The sequence below is a fragment of the Leptodactylus fuscus genome, chromosome 7 (genome assembly GCF_031893055.1).
Source record: "Leptodactylus fuscus isolate aLepFus1 chromosome 7, aLepFus1.hap2, whole genome shotgun sequence".
NCBI lineage: Eukaryota > Metazoa > Chordata > Amphibia > Anura > Leptodactylidae > Leptodactylus > Leptodactylus fuscus.
In genome coordinates this window covers 58,119,958-58,139,434 of record NC_134271.1, presented here as the reverse complement: position 1 = coordinate 58,139,434, position 19,477 = coordinate 58,119,958, and the positions used below count along the sequence as shown (strand labels likewise).

The window sequence follows — 19,477 nt, the reverse complement described above, 5'->3', positions numbered from 1 at the left end:
TTACCACAGTGTGAAGCTGATGTAGCAGAGCTGGATTTGAGTGAGGTAACGGACTCCCTATCTCAGCCCTTTTCAGCCAAATTCAATTAAACCGACTGATAAGAGCTCAGAAATCCCGGAGCTCTCACCTCCCCTTTCTGAGAAGCTCCGATACTTAAAAACACAAACAGCTCAGAGGTGCTCCCAGCCCCTCCCTCCCCCCCTGAGAGCAGGCAGCTACACCACTTGACAAATGAGCAGATAATCCCAAGCGCCATAGAAACAGAGTGTAAACAATGAAGTGAATAAATTATGATAGCGACCTAACAAAGCAGTTTTGATAAAGCAATGCATTTAGGAAAAGTCTTAAATCCACATAAACTAGCAGTATAGATAGGATCCTTGTGATGGGACAACCCCTTTAAGTTTTGAGAATGTTTCTAAATTAACAAAAGTTCTATTAATTAAGAAGATAAAATTCTTGTCATTGTAGTCATACACTGCCATATGACAAAGTGCATATTGGAGAAGAGGGTCCATGTTGTCCTCAATGTGCGATTGCTGCACAGTGGGGACAGCAGTCTGTATGCTGAGCATATGTTATGTCTGGACAGTCGCAGAACTGGGCTGCCAAGTGGATAGGTTCTGTGAAAACCCCAAACCAAAATGGCCATTCTAGGGCTTTAAAGTTCTTGTGTACAAATTAGCTGAAAAAGGCTTTAGTGGTATGTCTTCTCCTGCAAGGGCTTTGCTCTCTACTCTAGATAACCTGCACCTAACTACAGACAAAGTGTGACAGAGGCGTCACTCAAGCAGTGGGGTGGGGGGCAAAGCTGAGCAGCTGTTCAGGTCGATCTAGAGCAGAGAGTGAAGTCAAAGCAGGAAGAAAATCTCCCCTATACCCCTTTTCAGATAATTCTTCTAAGAATAAAATGCTGATTTTCATGAAGCTGCAATGCAGAATAAAAAATACATTTTTTTGTAAACTGTAGAAGCCGCTCTACAAGGTACAGTAATTAGTTTTTGGCTAATTTTCCTGCTGACAGTCTCTCTAACCCCTTCCAGCTCTGCAACGTAATATTATGTTGCACTGAGCATATAGTAAATGTACAGCACTGTAAAGTGGCGGGTACAGGACTGTACCTGTGTATTTCTTCCAGCACGCGGCTGTGTAATACAGCTGGAGCCAGGGACTAGCCGCCAGAGTCTGATGATACTCCAAACCTGGCTGATTAACCCCCTGAATGGCTTGATCAATGGTGATCGCCTTCTCCCCTTGCCACCCATTGGACCCCAATGATAAGATCCAGGTTGCCATGGCAGCCAGGAGGTCGGCCAATGGTCTCCTGATTGCCTATGCGCATTTACCATAGGGAACTAATATGTGATGTTCTGCCATATGTAAGATATGTAAGAGGCTACAGTGTTCCTGCAAATGTTGCACTCCCTTCAAACAGCTGATCTGTAGGGTCCCAAATGATTGCAAGAATAAGTCATCAATATTTAACTCTTGGAAAACTTACCACTGTAAAAAGAGCCAAAAGCAGGACATGGTATCAGTGTGGCCACCAAAGGCTAAACAGTTAGCCACCCAAAAGAGATACTATAGCAAAAACGCTTACAATACCATCAATCCCAATGGTTTTTCCTTTGGGTTTGTATACATAAAGGAATATCTAAGATAAGAACATTTATTTGCCCAATCCCCCTCAGAAATCGTGCCATTATGGGCCATAGGATGTGTGTGATATTGAAGGACAGATCCATTCAGAATGGCAGTGTCCCTGTTTTTGGAGAATTACCCAACATATTTTGGCCCACAATTCCATGATTTCCAATCCAACAAGTTTATTTCAGTAATCATCCATTTTTATGATTCAATGTCTTTCATAGTGAACCAAAGGAAGAAGAGGAGGAGGATGCAGCCTCTGCCAGTCATGGAGAAGAGGAAGAGGAGTGTAAAGAAGATGACGCTATACCTGAAGGTAAGAAGTCCAGTATTAGAGTATTGCCATCTCGGGGGCCACACGGTGGCTCAGTGGTTAGCACAGCCTTGCAGTGCAGGAGTCCTGGTGTTTAAATCCCGCAAAAAACCATCTGCAAGGAGTTTGTATGTTCTCTCCGTGTTTGCATAGATTTCCATCCCATATTCCAAAGACATACTGATAGGGAAAAAATGTACATTGTGAGCTCTATGTAGGGTTCACAATCTACATTAACCACTTCAGTACGGGCCAATTTGTGGTCCAGGACCAGACACATTTTAGGTTTATTTTGTTTAATTTTTTTTTTTTTTTTTTTTTTTAACTTTTTTTATTATATTTTTGTTTTATTTTTTTTTCAGATTGTGTCCCCCATAAGGTGATAAGAGACCTTTGGGGACATCTGATCACTTTTTTTTTTTTGTACTGGAGGCTGATTTCTCCTATAACTGGGGCTGGTACATTTAACCCCAGTTGCAGGAGAAAGACAGCCTCCTGCATGCTGTATACACAGCTTACTGAGCTGATCTGGGGTCCTGTAGGACCCAGCAGCTCTTGTAAGATACTGCTCCCGGCGGATCACGTGACCGCTGGGTCAGAGGGCGGCCGCATCATGGCAGCGTCCATAGCTGTGTATACAGCGCTCATTGAGCGCTGTATACACAGCGATCGAGGAGGCAAGGCAGGTAATAAATCTTCCCTGCCATTTCTGTGGGAGCTCCAGCTGAAGTTACAGCCTCTCCCAGCTTAAGTAGCTGCACGATCTCTGTGCAGCTACTGTGTTCTGACTGGACGTACTACGTCCTGTCAGAACTAGGCAACCACTATCCGGACATATGTAGTCTATGGGCGGTCCGGAAGTGGTTAAAAGAAAAAGAAAAGGATATTGCCATCTCATCCCGGTCATTATTTTATTTGTGCTTTGAGTTGCTAATACAATGTCAGTAGCTGTTGGCCAAATGCTTGCTTAGCCATCAGCTGTCCCTTCAGAATTCTCTATATCTAATGTGTATACTTTCAATAGGAAGAGTAGAGTAAGGTGCTGCCGAGTACCTCAGCATGAAAAGAAGATTCAAGCGATGTTAAAATTAAGAGTCAAAAATGTTGAAGCACCACACAAACAAAGCATTGAGCAACATGATATAGGATAGATAGACTTTGCTGTTGTTGAGTTCACCCAAAATATAATTTCACCTGGCTGCCGTTTTGTTTTTTACTAATTGGAGGAGGCATCTAAATCGCAGGAGAAAATTTGCACATTACACACCCTGTCTGTGAAGGATTTTATCAACCCTGAATACTGTTTGTAGTCAGGTGAATGACTATGGGAGGTGAATAAGCGAGATGTCACCTGTATTATAAATGGTACATGGCTGATGGGGGGACCATGTGGCAGATTTTATATTTGAACCCAACCCTGTGGATGGGTGTTTAATAGTGGAACATGGTTTCCCCATAAAGTTTGTGAACTTTCATCTTATATCATATACATGATTCTCTAATACAAATAGTTTGTGTTTTTGTAACCATACTGACATTGCACACAGATACGTGACATGAAATGATGGACACAGACAGTAACTGTTATCCAATGAGGCAAAAAAAAACAAACCCAAACCTTTTCAGAAGAGTCTGTTTCCACAAGTCAGAAATAACCTTTCTATTCCTAAGTGCAATTACCATTCTTTGCTGCCTTAGGGACATGAACACAATGGTTGATCTGTGAGTAGGGTTGGCACAGTGCCTCATAGACTAGGTGTGTATTGCCAGGCTATCATATTTTTCTTTATGCTGAATACCCATGTGTATTATTATTATTATTGGATTGCAATCAGGAAAATAAGATGCAGTCCTAGAGAGAAAAAAAATATATTTATATTCCTATCAGTATGAAGAGTTGGACTCTTCTGTGTTGTTGGAAATTATATCTAAAGTAATTGCTTCTGTCATAATCACAATAATCATGTAGATCACAAGTCCATGGGGATATCTAAGTACCGTGTGATGGTGGTGTAACGATTGCTATGGCTACTCTCCAAAATGCTGAGCTCTGATCTGTCCTGGGTCACATTTCCATGTGGTTCCATGTGCTCCATTTACGATCCAAAAACATATCACACTTCTAGAGATGATGGTATATCAAGTTCTTCCACGCCACTCGCCCGATCCTGCCTTATGGACAATGCATTGAGCACTGTCCACTGTCATGCTGAAAATGAAAAGCGTCTCCCCAAAAACTATTCCTAAAAGGCTGGAAATCGCAAATGTCCCAAAACTTAGATACACGTGTGTGTCTCTATGGACATATATAAATATAATTGTGTATGTGTGTATAAAATATATACGTACAATGTATAATTAGTATGTATATAGTAGTAGGATGTCATAAAAGCTCCAGTTAGTGTAACATAAGGGCAGTCTAACCTAATACCACGTCCTACCACCAAGGACGTGGGAAGTGCAGTTTTCACTGCAGCTTTCATCTTTCCTTAGAAAAACCTCCTGATGAGCTAGACTATCAGCTAGTGAAATACGTATAGAGGGTATTAAGAAATAGTTTTCTCTCCATATAATAGTTCTGGGACTTGCAATACATTTAAATTGAACCAGATAGGACTGCTGCTTAACCATTGTATACTGGCTATATCATTACCTCTGAGCACTGTTGGGAGCTAATGCTGCATATTAACCCTTGCTCCTCCAAGTCCTGCTGAACAAATGGAATACTTATCTATTTTTTCCTGCCAATTGGAAAGATAAAGGGGAGAGTTTCACTTTATCAAAGAGATAGAAGCCATATCTACCTAATCTCTTTATTGGTTAGTGAATCTCCCTATTGGAATATTTTATGCTATAATGGGCACAATTTTAATATATTAAAAAATAAAAGTTATGTTTTATTTCTACTCCCTCAGCTGTATATAGTTAGTGTAACATGTAGCTGTCCCAATACTTGACTTGTATATGAGAGAGAGCGTGTGTAGTCTCTGTATCCTTTACAGATAAGCCTCAGGCCTTCTCTTAGTTTTGCTGTAGTTAAGGGCTTGAGTCATTTCACCAATTCCCAGTACCATGTCGTATAGTGTCTTGGCTCTATTGACTTTAAAGAACATTTCGCTTAAAAGCTGCTGTTTGACCGGACACTGCTATTCTATTTTTCACACTTGTCTTTTTTTGTTCTAGCCACCCTTAGCAAATGGGATTTGGTTGCTCAGCGTCTCAGAGTTCTCTTCTACAAGTTCTCAAAACTTTTACACCAGGTGCAGGTCTTTCTGTGGCGGCTACTTGAACTCCATGTGATGAAGCTTGTGGCCCTGTACAGTGTTTGGGTGGCCCTGCGGGAGGTGAGCAGAACGGCCAATAATGTATGATGTCTGAAGTAGATAATGATGATGCTCAAAAGTTGTAGGTGTTGTCATCGCCATGTACAGTAATGGTTCATTTTCATAGTGTAAATGGTACTAATCTGGTGAAGTCATTACTGATGTCACAACAAGTAAACTTTTACTCTTCTTTAATCTTCATTAGGTTTCTGTGATGAATTTCCTCTTTGTGATCCTGTGGGCTTTTGCTGTTCCATTTTCTCGCTTCCACCACATGGCTTCCTGCCTCTGTACCATTTGGACATCTATAATTATTGTCTGCAAGATGCTGTATCAGCTCACCATTGTGAATCCTGAGGACTATTCTGTTAACTGCACACAGGTGAGTCCATGGTGGTAGAGCAGCAGTGTAGTCCTCCTCCATAAAAGCTGACTCATGTATCAATGATACTCCATTTTTTATGTAAAATTACTCATTTGCACAGTCACATCAGTTTGTGTTTTTTTAAAAAAAGTGTTGGCATTGATGCACCAACTTCTGTGTGGCCGATCAATTGATGGCAGGATATATCAGAAGCCCCTTCTGCAGATAAGATGTGAATTAAACTCTTTTTACAAACTATAAACCTATTGAACTGGGAAAAGAATAGCATACACAACATAGTCAGAATTTTCCCTTTAGTGGCTTTGCTACTTGCACTGTACAGTATAGTAGCTGTGCTTGGTATTTCAACTCAGCCCCATTCTTTTGAATGGGACTGAGCTGCAGTATGGCCTTGTGACCGATGGACTGATGTCACTGAACTGAGAAGAGGAAATGAAGCTCAATATCACAATCCCGGACAACCACTTTATGGCCATATTCTTTAGCTGAGCGCTGGTTAAGTTTTGGCAGGACTAGATAGACTTGTAATATGTGTGAGGTGTTCGATCCATTTCAACAACAGATGGAAAGGAGAGTAGAGTAAAGGATTATTTGTAATGCCAGAGATAAGCCGCCATCACTGGTGTCTGTAAGTGGCTCATTGATGTCTCCGTATTGAAAGCAGCCACCTGGCTGAGCCCAGTGTGCATGTGTATGGAGGGGTTAGGAACAGAAGCTCCTGGCTGAATGAGTGTTAAGCCAAAGGCATTTTAAAGTGTGTGGAAAGCTTTTAGCAGCCTATTGAGACAAAAATCAGGCACCCTAAAAGCCGGACAGTGCTGTGTCACTATTCATTTCACCAAGTAAATCTGTTACCAAAGATTAATCAGATCTAGACAATGAGACGATTCTGTATATACCCACCTGGGGCGTACACAGGAATTTTTTAAGGTGAGATCACACTGTCCAGGAAGTTTGAATATGTGGAGGGACTAGGTGGTGCAGCAGGTAAACTGGTTCTTGATTCCCTGTGATCTGCAGCACTGATGCTCCTCTGCTTTCCCTTCCTGCTGTCCCAGTTGGGTGATGAATAAGAACACTAATGTGGCGCTGCTGCTGGGGACTCAGAACTATTATGCTAAACTGGTTATACAAACCTCCTGACACTGCAATAACCCCTTCCTGATCCTCAGCGCCTCTCTCCTGCAGCAGTTGGAATTGCTAAATAATCATCAACATCTCATTCCCAGTGCAGCAGGAGAGCGGAAGTTGGGGAAGGGGGTGCTGCAAGGAGGTGGTGTAACAGCACCCTTGCATAAGACACTGATGCTTGCTATTCAATATAATGTCTCTGCGCTGAGTGATCTAGCAGAATATTATCACTTCAGATATGGCGATTATGTCATTACTCACTTTCTGCTGCACATTTCAGATTTATGTATTTCTCCTTCAGGAGTACAAAGACTTATATTTATCAATTCTTGATTGTATAAAGTTCATCAGAACACTTATCAGAACACTGCACAGTATATGCAAGCTTTTCAGCTGTCAGTGGTCCAAAACCATCTGTCTTCTGGAAGGCTTGTTGGTCAGTCCATTCCTTTATTTTATTTTTCTAGCCACTTCCAAATGGCACCAGTCTCCTGGAGGAAGAGATCCAGAACTCCACATTGTACCGTGGACCAGTTGATCCTGCTAATTGGTTTGGAATTCGCAAGGGTCATCCTAATTTGGGCTACATCCAGGTACATACTCTTTATTTACAAAAAAAAAGGTGTGTGTGTTTTTTTGATCAAATCGATACAATTAATCAACATATTTAATTTTACGTCTGGGATTACAAACATATACATGGAAATAGGACTACATCTTTTACAACCCTAAGAACTAGAGGGAAGGGGATGGGGAAGGGAAAGGAGGGTAAGGTATGAGGGAGCTAGGCTAAAGGGAAAGTTGTGCAGTAGATAGTGGATATGGAAAGAACCTAAAGGGAGACAGAAATTAAACTGTATAACAATATAACCGTTTCTTGTGAAGTTGACAAAATAGTGTACAGTTCTGAAAAACTATGTCATGATAGTGATGATAGGTGACATGTGAAGGTGAAATTCTGTTAGAATCCATAGGTCTATGGTCCTGTACTTCACTGCAAACGGGCACCTGCGGATTGCTTTAAAAACCCATTGAAGTGAATCGATGGACACCAGGCTCAAGTGTGAACGCCCCTTAACAAATGGGTTATAGAGTAGAGTGCGACTCTGACATTCAGCCTGTGCATTACATGGATGGAACATTGATTTCAATGGGATCTGTGTAATGCTTAAAGAGTTGGCCACATTATAATTATTCTACAAAACAGCACTATGATTACACTTGCAAATATTATGCTGTTAGAAGATTAACACCAATATCTCCATATGGTTAGCACTGTCTCTTTCTTTAATACAGTCTTCTTACGCTAGGCCTACACTAGCAGTTGGGTTTCTGTTCTTTAAGTCTGCTTGGTGACCCTAAAAACATATACTCTATCCGCTTAAAAAGCGGTTATCCATGGACCTCATAGACTATAATGGGATCTGCCAGGTATCCACCCAAAATCAGCAGAGAGAAAAGTCCTACTTGCAGGACTTTTCTCTCCATATATTTTAAGTCCACAAATGGTCATACAATGCTAGCGTGACCACAGCCTTACTCCAATTACTCACGGTATTCCCGATTGGAACAGGTTGGCTGATGGAGGGTCATATTAGACCTATCAGATCATCAAAGGGGTCCACTGAATAAAACTGTTCTCCTTGTGTCATGCAGTATTTTTCATTTGGGGCCGCTAAGGAATGTCGGTCATGTGTTTTCCCCTGGCAGCCACATGTTCCACATTGGAGCTCTGTAAGCTTGTACAGAATGGTGACACTCCATGAATAACCAATTTATTTGAATAACTCTTTACCATAAACTTTTCAGTAGAATGGTATATGAACTTTTGACAACATCTGTGTGGTTGGACCTGACAACTGGTCTTTACTTTGGTGCATCTGAGTAGGTATAAGATAAATACACTCCAGTGCAATGGAAGATAAATAAGGTTCAGTTGTATTCACAGTCAAAGGACATTAATACACTAGTGCTCAGCCTTCAGTAACCAGAAAATGGAATAACTTGGCAGTATACAATCTAATGCATAAGCATGTAACAGTTAGTTAACAGCCTGAAGTCTTCTGTAGCAAAAGAGACTGACTCGATCCCAGCCATTGGTGGATATTGCTTGAACACTTGGTCTGGAAGTAAGGAAAACTTGGGGGTAGCAGTTCAATTCTTAAAGGGGTTGGCCACTTTCAGACCAATATTGACAAACAAATGTACAATAGAAAGATATACAATTTTCCAATATACTTTCTGTATCAATTCCTCACGGTTTTCTAGATTGCGGCTTGTTGTCCTTCATTCTGTTACTTCTAGAGGATAAAACTTTGACCATGGTCATGTGATTTACGGTCCATGGTCATGTGATGAGCACACAGGTGCCGCTCGTTACAGTCACAGCACAATATTCAGACAGCTACCTTATAACGAGCGGCACCTGTGTGTACATCACATGACCATGGACCATAAATCACATGACCATGGTCAAAGTTTTATCCTCTAGAAGTAACAGAATGAAGGACAGGAAGCCGAAATCTAGAAAACCGTGAGGAATTGATCCAGAAAGTATATTGGAAAATTGTATATCTTTTTATTGTACATTTGTTTGTCAATATTGGTCTCAAAGTGGCCAAGCCCTTTAAGTCTGGCAATAAACTTCCGGACTGAATGTTGTTGTGACTGGTGTTTGGCGGAATGATGCAGTAATGGCGCTTCTGTCTGTCTCTGGAACTTGCATTTATTCTCTCTACACTGCAGCCTGCTATCTTTCCCTGACTCGGTCTCTGCTCTGTCTCACTCTGGGTTGAGTACTTATTGGAGCCTATCTCTTTCTGCTGAGTCTTTGAGAATCTTAGTCACACACTGTCTTCCTGGACTACTCCATCCTGATCTCTAGGGGAAAATGTGCACCCTTCCCTTTCTGTCTGTCAGGATCTCTTGTGATACAGGTACTGGTGCCCTCTGCTGAGCGCCAATGCCACAGCACTGTGCAGTCATTGAAGTAGATGGTACTAAATTTTACAAATTAAGACATTGCTGAGAATCTCCGTTATAACATTCCATTTGTAAGTAACTTCTAGTGCTGCTTCCAGGTTTGGGCAATTAATAAGACACCCATTATGTTCTCCTGCATTTGCTACAGGGTCCACCACATATTAAAGCTGATCCTTTTAGACCTCAGAAACTGGACATCTTGTGGTTATATATAATGAGCTGGTTGTTTAAACATACACATTATTCAAGCTTTGCAATGTTGCTACTTAGATTTATTTTTATATTGTTTTATCCACAGAATCACTTGCAGATTCTTGTCTTGCTGACATTTGAGGCCATTGTATACCGCCACCAAACCTTTTACCGTAAACGCTACCAGCTTGAGGTGCCACGCAACCAGACAGTGTTTCCAGAGGTGTGGCGGCAACATCTTGATCACAGTCTACTCAACTGCATCAAATATTTCATCAACTATTTCTTCTATAAGTTTGGCCTAGAGGTAAGACATCGTGTAAGAGCTTGCAGTTAAGATTATTATCCCCATAGCTGAAGCAGCTACAGCAGTTTACTGTTTTAATTCTCACTTCCATATCAACATTTCCAACTCTGTTTCTTGGTGATTGCTGCACTTTAATAGATTTACTTTGCTTCTCTTTAAGTGAGTTAGGGGGCATTCACACTACCGTTGGGGACAGCAAAAACCTACATGTAGGGTTTTGCTGTCTGCTTGAAAAATCGGACATCTTTGTGAACGGACACTTAAAGAGGACCTTTCATCAGATTGGGCACAGGCAGGTCTATATACACTCACCGGCCACTTTATTAGGTACACCTGTCCAACTGCTCGTTAACACTTAATTTCTAATCAGCCAATCACATGGCGGCAGCTCAGTGCATTTAGGCATGTAGACATGGTCAAGACAATCTCCTGCAGTTCAAACCGAGCATCAGTATGGGGAAGAAAGGTGATTTGAGTGCCTTTGAACATGGCATGGTTGTTGGTGCCAGAAGGGCTGGTCTGAGTATTTCAGAAACTGCTGATCTACTGGGATTTTCACGCACAACCATCTCTAGGGTTTACAGAGAATGGTCCGAAAAAGAAAAAATATCCAGTGAGCGGCAGTTCTGTGGGCGGAAATGCGTTGTTGATGCCAGAGGTCAGAGGAGAATGGCCAGACTGGTTCGAGCTGATAGAAAGGCAACAGTGACTCAAATAGCCACCCGTTACAACCAAGGTAGCCAGAAGAGCATCTCTGAACGCACAGTACGTCGAACTTTGAGGCAGATGGGCTACAGCAGCAGAAGACCACACCGGGTGCCACTCCTTTCAGCTAAGAACAGGAAACTGAGGCTACAATTTGCACAAGCTCATCGAAATTGGACAATTGAAGATTGGAAAAACGTTGCCTGGTCTGATGAGTCTCGATTTCTGCTGCGACATTCGGATGGTAGGGTCAGAATTTGGCGTCAACAACATGAAAGCATGGATCCATCCTGCCTTGTATCAACGGTTCAGACTGGTGGTGGTGGTGTCATGGTGTGGGGAATATTTTCTTGGCACTCTTTGGGCCCCTTGGTACCAATTGAGCATCGTTGCAACGCCAAAGCCTACCTGAGTATTGTTGCTGACCATGTCCATCCCTTTATGACCACAATGTACCCAAAATCTGATGGCTACTTTCAGCAGGATAATGCGCCATGTCATAAAGCTGGAATCATCTCAGACTGGTTTCTTGAACATGACAATGAGTTCACTGTACTCCAATGGCCTCCACAGTCACCAGATCTCAATCCAATAGAGCATCTTTGGGATGTGGTGGAACGGGAGATTCGCATCATGGATGTGCAGCCGACAAATCTGCAGCAACTGTGTGATGCCATCATGTCAATATGGACCAAAATCTCTGAGGAATGCTTCCAGCACCTTGTTGAATCTATGCCACGAAGAATTGAGGCAGTTCTGAAGGCAAAAGGGGGTCCAACCCGTTACTAGCATGGTGTACCTAATAAAGTGGCCGGTGAGTGTACTGCTGGAAAGTCGACAGTGCGCTGAATTCAGCGCACTATCGGCTTTCCCGATCTGTGCTACGGGTAAAGAGCTATCGGTCCCGGTACCGTAGCGCTTTACAGTCAGAAGGGTGTTTCTGACAGTTAGCCAGGGACGCCCTTCTTCACAGCAGCGCCTATCGCGCTATACAGTGTGAGCGGGGAAGAACGCCCCTCCCTCTGCTCACAGTGCTTATCAGGAGGGGAGGGGGTGTTCCTCCCTGCTCACACAGCACTGCACGATAGGCGCTGCTGTGAAGACGGGCGTCCCTGGCTGTCAGAAACGCCCTTCTGACTGTAAAGCGCTACGGTACCGGGACCGATAGCGCTTTACACCGGGCACAGATCGGGAAAGCTGATAGTGCACTGAATTCAGCGCACTGTCAGCTTCCCAGCAGTGTATAGAACTGCCTGTGCCCAAATTGGTGAAAGGTCCTCTTTAAGGACAGACACAGACTGTAAAATGCACCCGATGTCCCATTAAATCAATGCAAAATGTAACGGACACAGCTAGTGTCCGATGCTAATGTCCGCGCAAGATTTTGCATCAGACACTAGCTGTCGACATCGACAGTATTGTGAACGCCCCCTTAAGGTGACTACACACCTCAGGCTTTGATAACTTCTGCTAGAGGTATAAGTTCAGAGGAGCTGCCAACTGTGCCATATCTCATTTGTATGTATCCAGTAGCATATGTCCATAATAGGTTCGCCAAAATGTGATTTACTTTTCTTTTACATTATGCCTTTGTATAAAGTACAAAGTACTTCAATTTAAAAAATTCTGAAGCTCTTAGAGATTGTTTAAGCTAAATTTTTTATTTTTCAATTAGGCCAAGGAAAATTAAAAAGAGAGAGAAACCAAAACATACTCACCTGTCCCCGGTGGTCCAGTGCCCTCCCAGCACAGTCCATTCCTGCTGCTTGGCTGTCTTCTTTTGCAGAAGTCCTCGCCAGCTGGGACGTTCCTGGTCCCTGTAAGGGACCCAGGGATGTCACTACACTGAGGTAGCTGATTGGCCTCAGCAGTTACATGCGGTGGGGACTTCGGCTAGAAGAAAACAACGGAGCTGCAGGACTGGACTGTGCTAGGAGATACTGGAGCATCGGGGACAGGTGAGAATGTTTTGTTTTGAGGGGGGGGTTACCTTCCCTGGCCCAATTTAAAAAAAAAAAAAATCCTGGGCCCTTTAACTAAAAAAAGCACTGTATGAACTCAGTCTGAGGCTGTGTTCATACAGAGGAATTTACCACAGATTTCATCCTGGAATCCGTCTCCCATTGTTTTAAATGGAAGGCAGAGATCACAGCAGGATGCCGAAAAAAAGCGTGTCCTGCTCGATCTTGCTGTGGATTCTGCAGCTGATTCAGTCATGAGGTCCGCGGCTCGAGACTCCCTGCTGATTAGACCCATACATCCAGGCCTAATGATTAGCAATCAGCCGTGACGGAATGCCAGTGCACTGCGGTGAAACATACTGAACATACCCTTAGAGGAGCCAGTTGTGGGGATCCAATGTTCCTAGGAATGCTTGTATCCATTTACCTTTATCTGGTATCTCTTTTTGCAATCTTAGATCTGCTTCCTCTTAACTGTGAATGTAATTGGGCAGCGTATGAACTTCATGGTTATCTTCCACGGTTGTTGGCTGATAGTAATCTTAACCCGGCGGCAAAGAATGAAGATTGCTAAAGTGTGGCCAAAGTACTGCTTGTTTCTAATCTTCTTCCTCCTCTGGCAGTACCTGCTTTGTCTTGGTATGCCACCGGTGCTTTGTATAGGTAAGTGTTCTCTGCTGTGCTCCATGTTGTACACCATTGTAACCATTGCTGTCCTGTGGCAGCAGTTCACATGTACGTTTTTGCTTTTACTGACAGAATATCCCTGGAGATGGGACAAATTTGTTCCTGTGAACTCTGCTTTGATAAAATGGATGTTTCTTCCAGACTTCTTTACTCCTCCCAATGCGACAAACCTAATCAGTAAGTTATTTTCTCTATTTCTGGTTTATTAAAAGTATACTTTTGGTGTTGTGTATAATACACACTAGTACAAATTACTATTCACGTGATTTTCCACATCCTACCTGCCTTGAATAGTGCCAATTATGCATACGTATATAAGGACATAGCTTGTGAATCCAGATGTCATCCATCAATCATATTTAATGATGTTAGTGCAGGATATGTCATGAAGTCCTAGCGGTAGTCACAACTTGGCACAAATTTCCTTAACACCTGCTCTTGGGTTTCCGTTCTTCGGGTCTGCTTGGGTGCACGAAAAGCAGAAACCCAATCTGCTTAAAAAGTGGATACCTGCCAAAACCTGTGGACCCCATAGACTATAATGGGGTATGCCTGGTTTCTGCCTGGAAAATGCAGAGAGAGCAGAGATGTGAACCCAGCCTTATAAATTTATACTTGTTTCTTTTGTTTATAACTTATTCAACCACTCATCATTTCTCATATATTTTATATTGGATACATGATGGTGACATCCTTTGCTCTCAATTATTTGTTTTACGGGTCATTTAAGCAGGAGAAAACAAGATGTTCCAGCCCTGGTTTTCTTCTTTATTCATGTGTCTCCACCGTCTCCACATGCCATTGTATGAAATAGTTATTAAACATGTCCAGCCTATATAATTTCAGTACATCTCCTGGACTCTGCATTGTAAACCAAGGATCACTCCACTTCAAAGTCAGCTTTGAACATTCAATGTTAGTGAACCAAGTGAATTGAACTCATGTAGGTTATCCAGCTCTATATGGTTACTTGAAGTTCTGCCAGTTTCTGTTGTTTCTTACCCTTCCATCTCAGTCAATGTCATCTTCATCTTTTTTATCATTTATTAAATTGTTGACCTTTCTATTCTTCTCTTCCAGGTGACTTTCTGCTGCTGCTGTGCGTATCCCAACAGTGGAAAGTATTTGTTAATGAAAAGAAGGAGGAGTGGTACACTGTTGCTGGGGAGAACACAGAACAGATAGAATTTCCTGGTGACAGGCCTAACTTGGTCCCAAACTTCATAAACTGCCGGTGAGTTCCTTAACATGTCATGAATTGAAGAAACGCTATGAGCAGGACTTGCATTTTGTCATATGTCTAGCACAAGGCCAGAGGGGGTGTATCCATTTTGTACAGAGTATTTCGGACACTCCGTTGTAGATTGAGTATTTAATCTATACTCCCTCATTGAAGACAACCTCCTTTCAGAAAGCAGATCTTTGCTGGTTCCTATCGTTACCAACGGCTGATTTTGCAAAGGTAAAATGCTTCCAGTCTGCCATTTTCCCTGCTATTGGCTATTCGGAGCATTGCCTGTCCTTTAAAAAAATAAAAGGATTGCTCAAGTCGGCCAGAATGAGAACTGCTAATACAGAGCAGTTCTTTGTTCTTACCTTCTTTCCCACTTCTTTCTTGTCCATATGCCATAAAGTACATATGTCCTTATGAAACAACAACTTTAAGTATTCCTGAAGGAAGAAGTAATGTGGCCAGTCTACGCTCTGTGTAACGTGATGTCTGCCTTAATCTGGATATTGCTGCAGTTTTTGCAACCTTTACCACCCAGTGACTCCCAAACAACTATGCCATAGCAACACAATAAAAAGTACATTCTCTATTCTATTAGTTTAATGAACTTGCTAGGCAGCGGGCAAAAAGTGGTTAATCTGCAGTTTCTTTGAGTTTGTACATTCTTCAATAAAGCACATTTTATTGGACTTTTCAGTGTCAGGATTTCCCTCGTTTGTGTGCAATAGGTAAAATAACCTTACTTACAAAAAAATGTGTAATTCTATTAGTCAAATGAAGCCTAATTGTCATTACAGGTCATATCTGGACATGCTAAAGGTAGTGGTTTTCCGTTACCTGTTCTGGTTTGTCCTGGCAATTGTGTTCATCACCGGATCCACTCGAATCAGTGTTTTTGGACTTGGTTACTTGATGTCCTGCTTCTACCTCCTGCTTTTTGGCACGGCACTACTTCAGAAACCTCTGAAAGCAAGATTGGTTTTATGGGACTGTTTGATCATCTATAATATTACAGTCATACTGTCCAAGAACCTATTGTCGGTAAGAGTTGATCTTTTTCCAGAAACCTTTTCTATTGTTTGTAGATTTTCTATCAATTAGATTGAGCGCTATTTACGGACACATTGACCTTGTAAATAAATGGCAGCTCTACTCCAAAACATTAGTTAATAGTTCTGAATAAGAAATTGTAACTATGTAAAACTGTGAAGTAATACTGCTTTTACGTCAGTCTTTAAAAGTTGCAATGACTCTGACCTCCTCATACCCCATACCTTTTTGTAATGCAGGTAGATTGTACAGATTGATATATCATTTGTGAGGATTCAGTATAACTTGTATTTCATTCACTTATTTCCCTGCTCTTACTGCACTGGAGCCCAGTGGGTTGTCCTACTCCAGTGATGGACAGCTCACTCAGAGAAAGATGGCTGCCAGCCATTGAATAGGACCACGCACTTGCCTCCTAGGCATAGAGATTTGAATGAATGAATTACTAGTTATACTGATTTAATAATTTTTTTTGTCACTGAAAGCTGATGCTTGGAAAATATTGGAAAAGTGGTTAGAGAATAAAAATGGAACTAGAACTCTTGAACTGAGGGTTTTTTATTTTTATTTTGTACCATTAAGATACAAAATGAGCAATTGCTGTTGATAAACTTCTTTTTGTTCCACATAACCCTGAGGATAGAAATGGTAAGAAGAGAAATTCTGATAGAGGAAAGCTAGCCTCAGTGGGAGAATCATTCCTCTCTTCCCCACTGTTGCTATATTTCCTATTTTGCCGACTGGTATCAATTTATTAGGAAATCGTGCCTGCTCTATTATACAATATTAGCTGTCTATGCATTTCATCATCTAATCTCTGCCTTCTCATGAGAATCATTGATGACAGACATTCAGTAGTGGCTATCCAGTTTATTATACCAAGACGTACTAGGAGACAATAGAGGTACGGGCAATTTAGACAGAAAATATAGCTACAGTGGAGTGGGAAGAAATGATTTTCCTATTGTGGCTAGCTCTCCTCTATCAAGGCTTTTCTTCGCACTGCTTTACTCCTCGGGGCTATGTACAATATGACAGGAGTAATCACTCAGGAATTTTATTAATACCAATAGGCCTTTTTATATTTTAATGGTACACATAAAAGTTTTTTTTATACCTTTTTCACATTTTCTCAGTGACTGCCATACTGAATGTTTGCCTCCCAAGTGTATTATTCTACTCCGCTCTTTCAGCTTGATAACATTTTGCCTGAAAATTAGACATCATGTTCAATAAGACAGGCTCCCTTTAAATTAAATCTTCATATTAAATATATTTTATAAAGAATTGTGGCTTTAAATCAGATCTTGTTTTTATTGAATCCATCACCTTTTTATTTTTAAAATTTTCAGTGACACAAAACAGGCCTAAGATAATTCTGCAACACAGAAGAAAACACACATAAAAAATAATAAAAAAAAAAGTGAACTGTTTCCAACAGGAAACCAACAACCTCGCCCCTTGAAATTTAGTCCCTTAAGAGTCTGCATAAGAGCAATATAGAATACCATAATTTAGTCGCCTGGGGAATTGGATATAAGCCTTGAAAATTCTGAGTAAAAATGATTGAGGCCCTCCTAGTGAGATTCAGTTACAGGCAGAGGAAAAAGTAGGAGGGAACTGGATGTGAAAACTTGTTTGTTCATTCTCATGACCCAGATCAAATGTATGTCTAGCTTTTTTTGTTTGTTTTTATATAAAGGATTTTTTGTGGCTTTTTGGGTTGATTCTTAGTAGTCGATTATTTGATACGTTTAACCCCTTGGTGTTCGGCCGATTACACGCATTCCTATGCCGGCGAGGTATTCAATCGAATACTACTCGCTCATCACTAATTCTTAGTCTTCCATTAGTTCCACTTCTGTTAAGAAAATAAGTAAATCCTAAATGTTGCTGTTTTCACACTGCCCACTGAGCTTCACAATAGCCCGTCCCTTCTTGTTCTGTAGAGAGCCCTTTTCAACTGTCCTCTCATTGCCATCACCAACAAGTTTATAATGAAAGGTAAAATTTCTGTTCCAAATCTGGAGGCAGACTGTACATGATCCACCAATAGATAGTGGGCATAACTCACATTACCTCCCTAACACAGTGACCTTTGCAAAGCTCAAAGGACATGCCAAAAATATTCTCCTAGACGTGAATGGGCCATCACCAGACTACCGCTTCCTATAGTTATGCTGTTAAGGTAGCATTGGTAGCAATTTAGCCAAGTTGGGTACCCCTATATCCCTTTACTGGAAATAGAATATGTTATCAACAGTCAGAAAAGACCAATGATAAAAAAAATCAAACAAACAATATGTATAGTAAATAAAGGTGAAGCATTCCCTTTAATGGAGTGCATTGTGGCTGCACATAATCTACACCGATAGCCTTGTGATGTACACAATATAAACTATCCATGTCTGTTATAATTTACAACTATCTTTAGATCCAATAGCAAGGCTTATGAGATAAAATGTGTAAGGTAATATTTATACCTGAACTAATGAGCCACATTTTAATTATCGGTTCTAAATTATTTTCTTAGTCTGCAAAAACACTTATTATTGCTCAGCCAAGTTATGTGTTTCCTCTACACTGTGTGCACCTGCATATTTAGCTAACATGGTGAAACCTGATGTATATTGTGATTCTTCATGTGTTGGATTTGGAAGTTGGTGTTGTCTGTGTGATTTAGTATTAGCTGTGGGCTCCTTATCCCACAAGACCATTAGGGTCCATTCACACTGAGGAAAATGGTGAGGAATTTGGTGTGGAATTTTCCACGCTGAAAATAAAGCCTCCCATTGGTTTCGATCTGTTCTTCTAGCTTTTTTTTCCCACTAGCGGAATTTCCTCAGTGTGAATGGACCCTTACAGATTCTCTTTTATCGTCTTTATACACAGGCTTCTCTGTTCCTCAATATTTTCTTCTTCTCTTCCAGCTCTTGTCTTGTGTGTTCGTCCAACAAATGCAAAACAACTTTTGCTGGGTAATACAGTTATTCAGCCTGGTGTGTACAGTCAAAGGCTACTACAATCGTAAGTACTGCCTAACTACCGTATTTTTCGGACTATAAGACGCACTAAGGTTTTAGAGGAGGAAAATAGGGAAAAAAAAAATTTTAAGCAAAAAAAATTGGTAAAATATTTAATAACCTAATAATATAATATTTCACCAATGTAAATAGAACCAGGGGCTTTCGGACACAGGGATACCAAATGTGTATGTGTTTCAACAGTAATGTTTTTGTTTTATATGTATTCTAGGGATATGGGGGTGATTTGAACACACACACATATATATATATATATATATATATATATATATATATATATATATATATATATATATATATATATATAATCTCATCCATGAATGGAAAGAGACACCCTGCAGTGAAGCTATGCAAGAAGAGAAAAAGGGGCGGGCCAGACGGGTGAAGGAGGTGTGGTTTTCTAAGCAAACTTGAAAACACGCCTCTTTCACCCATCTGGCTCGTCCCTCCTTCACTGCCTCTCAGATCTTGCTCCTGCAATGAAGCCACACAGGCAGGGAAGTAGGGGCGGGCCAGAT

The 19,477-nt window shown here is 41.2% G+C and overlaps 1 protein-coding gene across 1 annotated transcript in view; it reads left to right on the top strand.

Moving 5' to 3' along the window:
* PIEZO1 (piezo type mechanosensitive ion channel component 1 (Er blood group)) overlaps positions 1-19,477 on the top strand; it is a 167,931-nt gene that overhangs the window by 112,944 nt on the left and 35,510 nt on the right. Inside the window, exons 17-26 of the mRNA XM_075281928.1 lie at positions 1,873-1,964; positions 5,145-5,305; positions 5,490-5,666; positions 7,268-7,393; positions 10,081-10,281; positions 13,406-13,610; positions 13,707-13,811; positions 14,715-14,868; positions 15,663-15,906; positions 18,846-18,942. Of these exons, the coding sequence (XP_075138029.1) occupies positions 1,873-1,964; positions 5,145-5,305; positions 5,490-5,666; positions 7,268-7,393; positions 10,081-10,281; positions 13,406-13,610; positions 13,707-13,811; positions 14,715-14,868; positions 15,663-15,906; positions 18,846-18,942 (1,562 nt within the window). The remainder of the gene's footprint in view (positions 1-1,872; positions 1,965-5,144; positions 5,306-5,489; positions 5,667-7,267; positions 7,394-10,080; positions 10,282-13,405; positions 13,611-13,706; positions 13,812-14,714; positions 14,869-15,662; positions 15,907-18,845; positions 18,943-19,477) is intronic.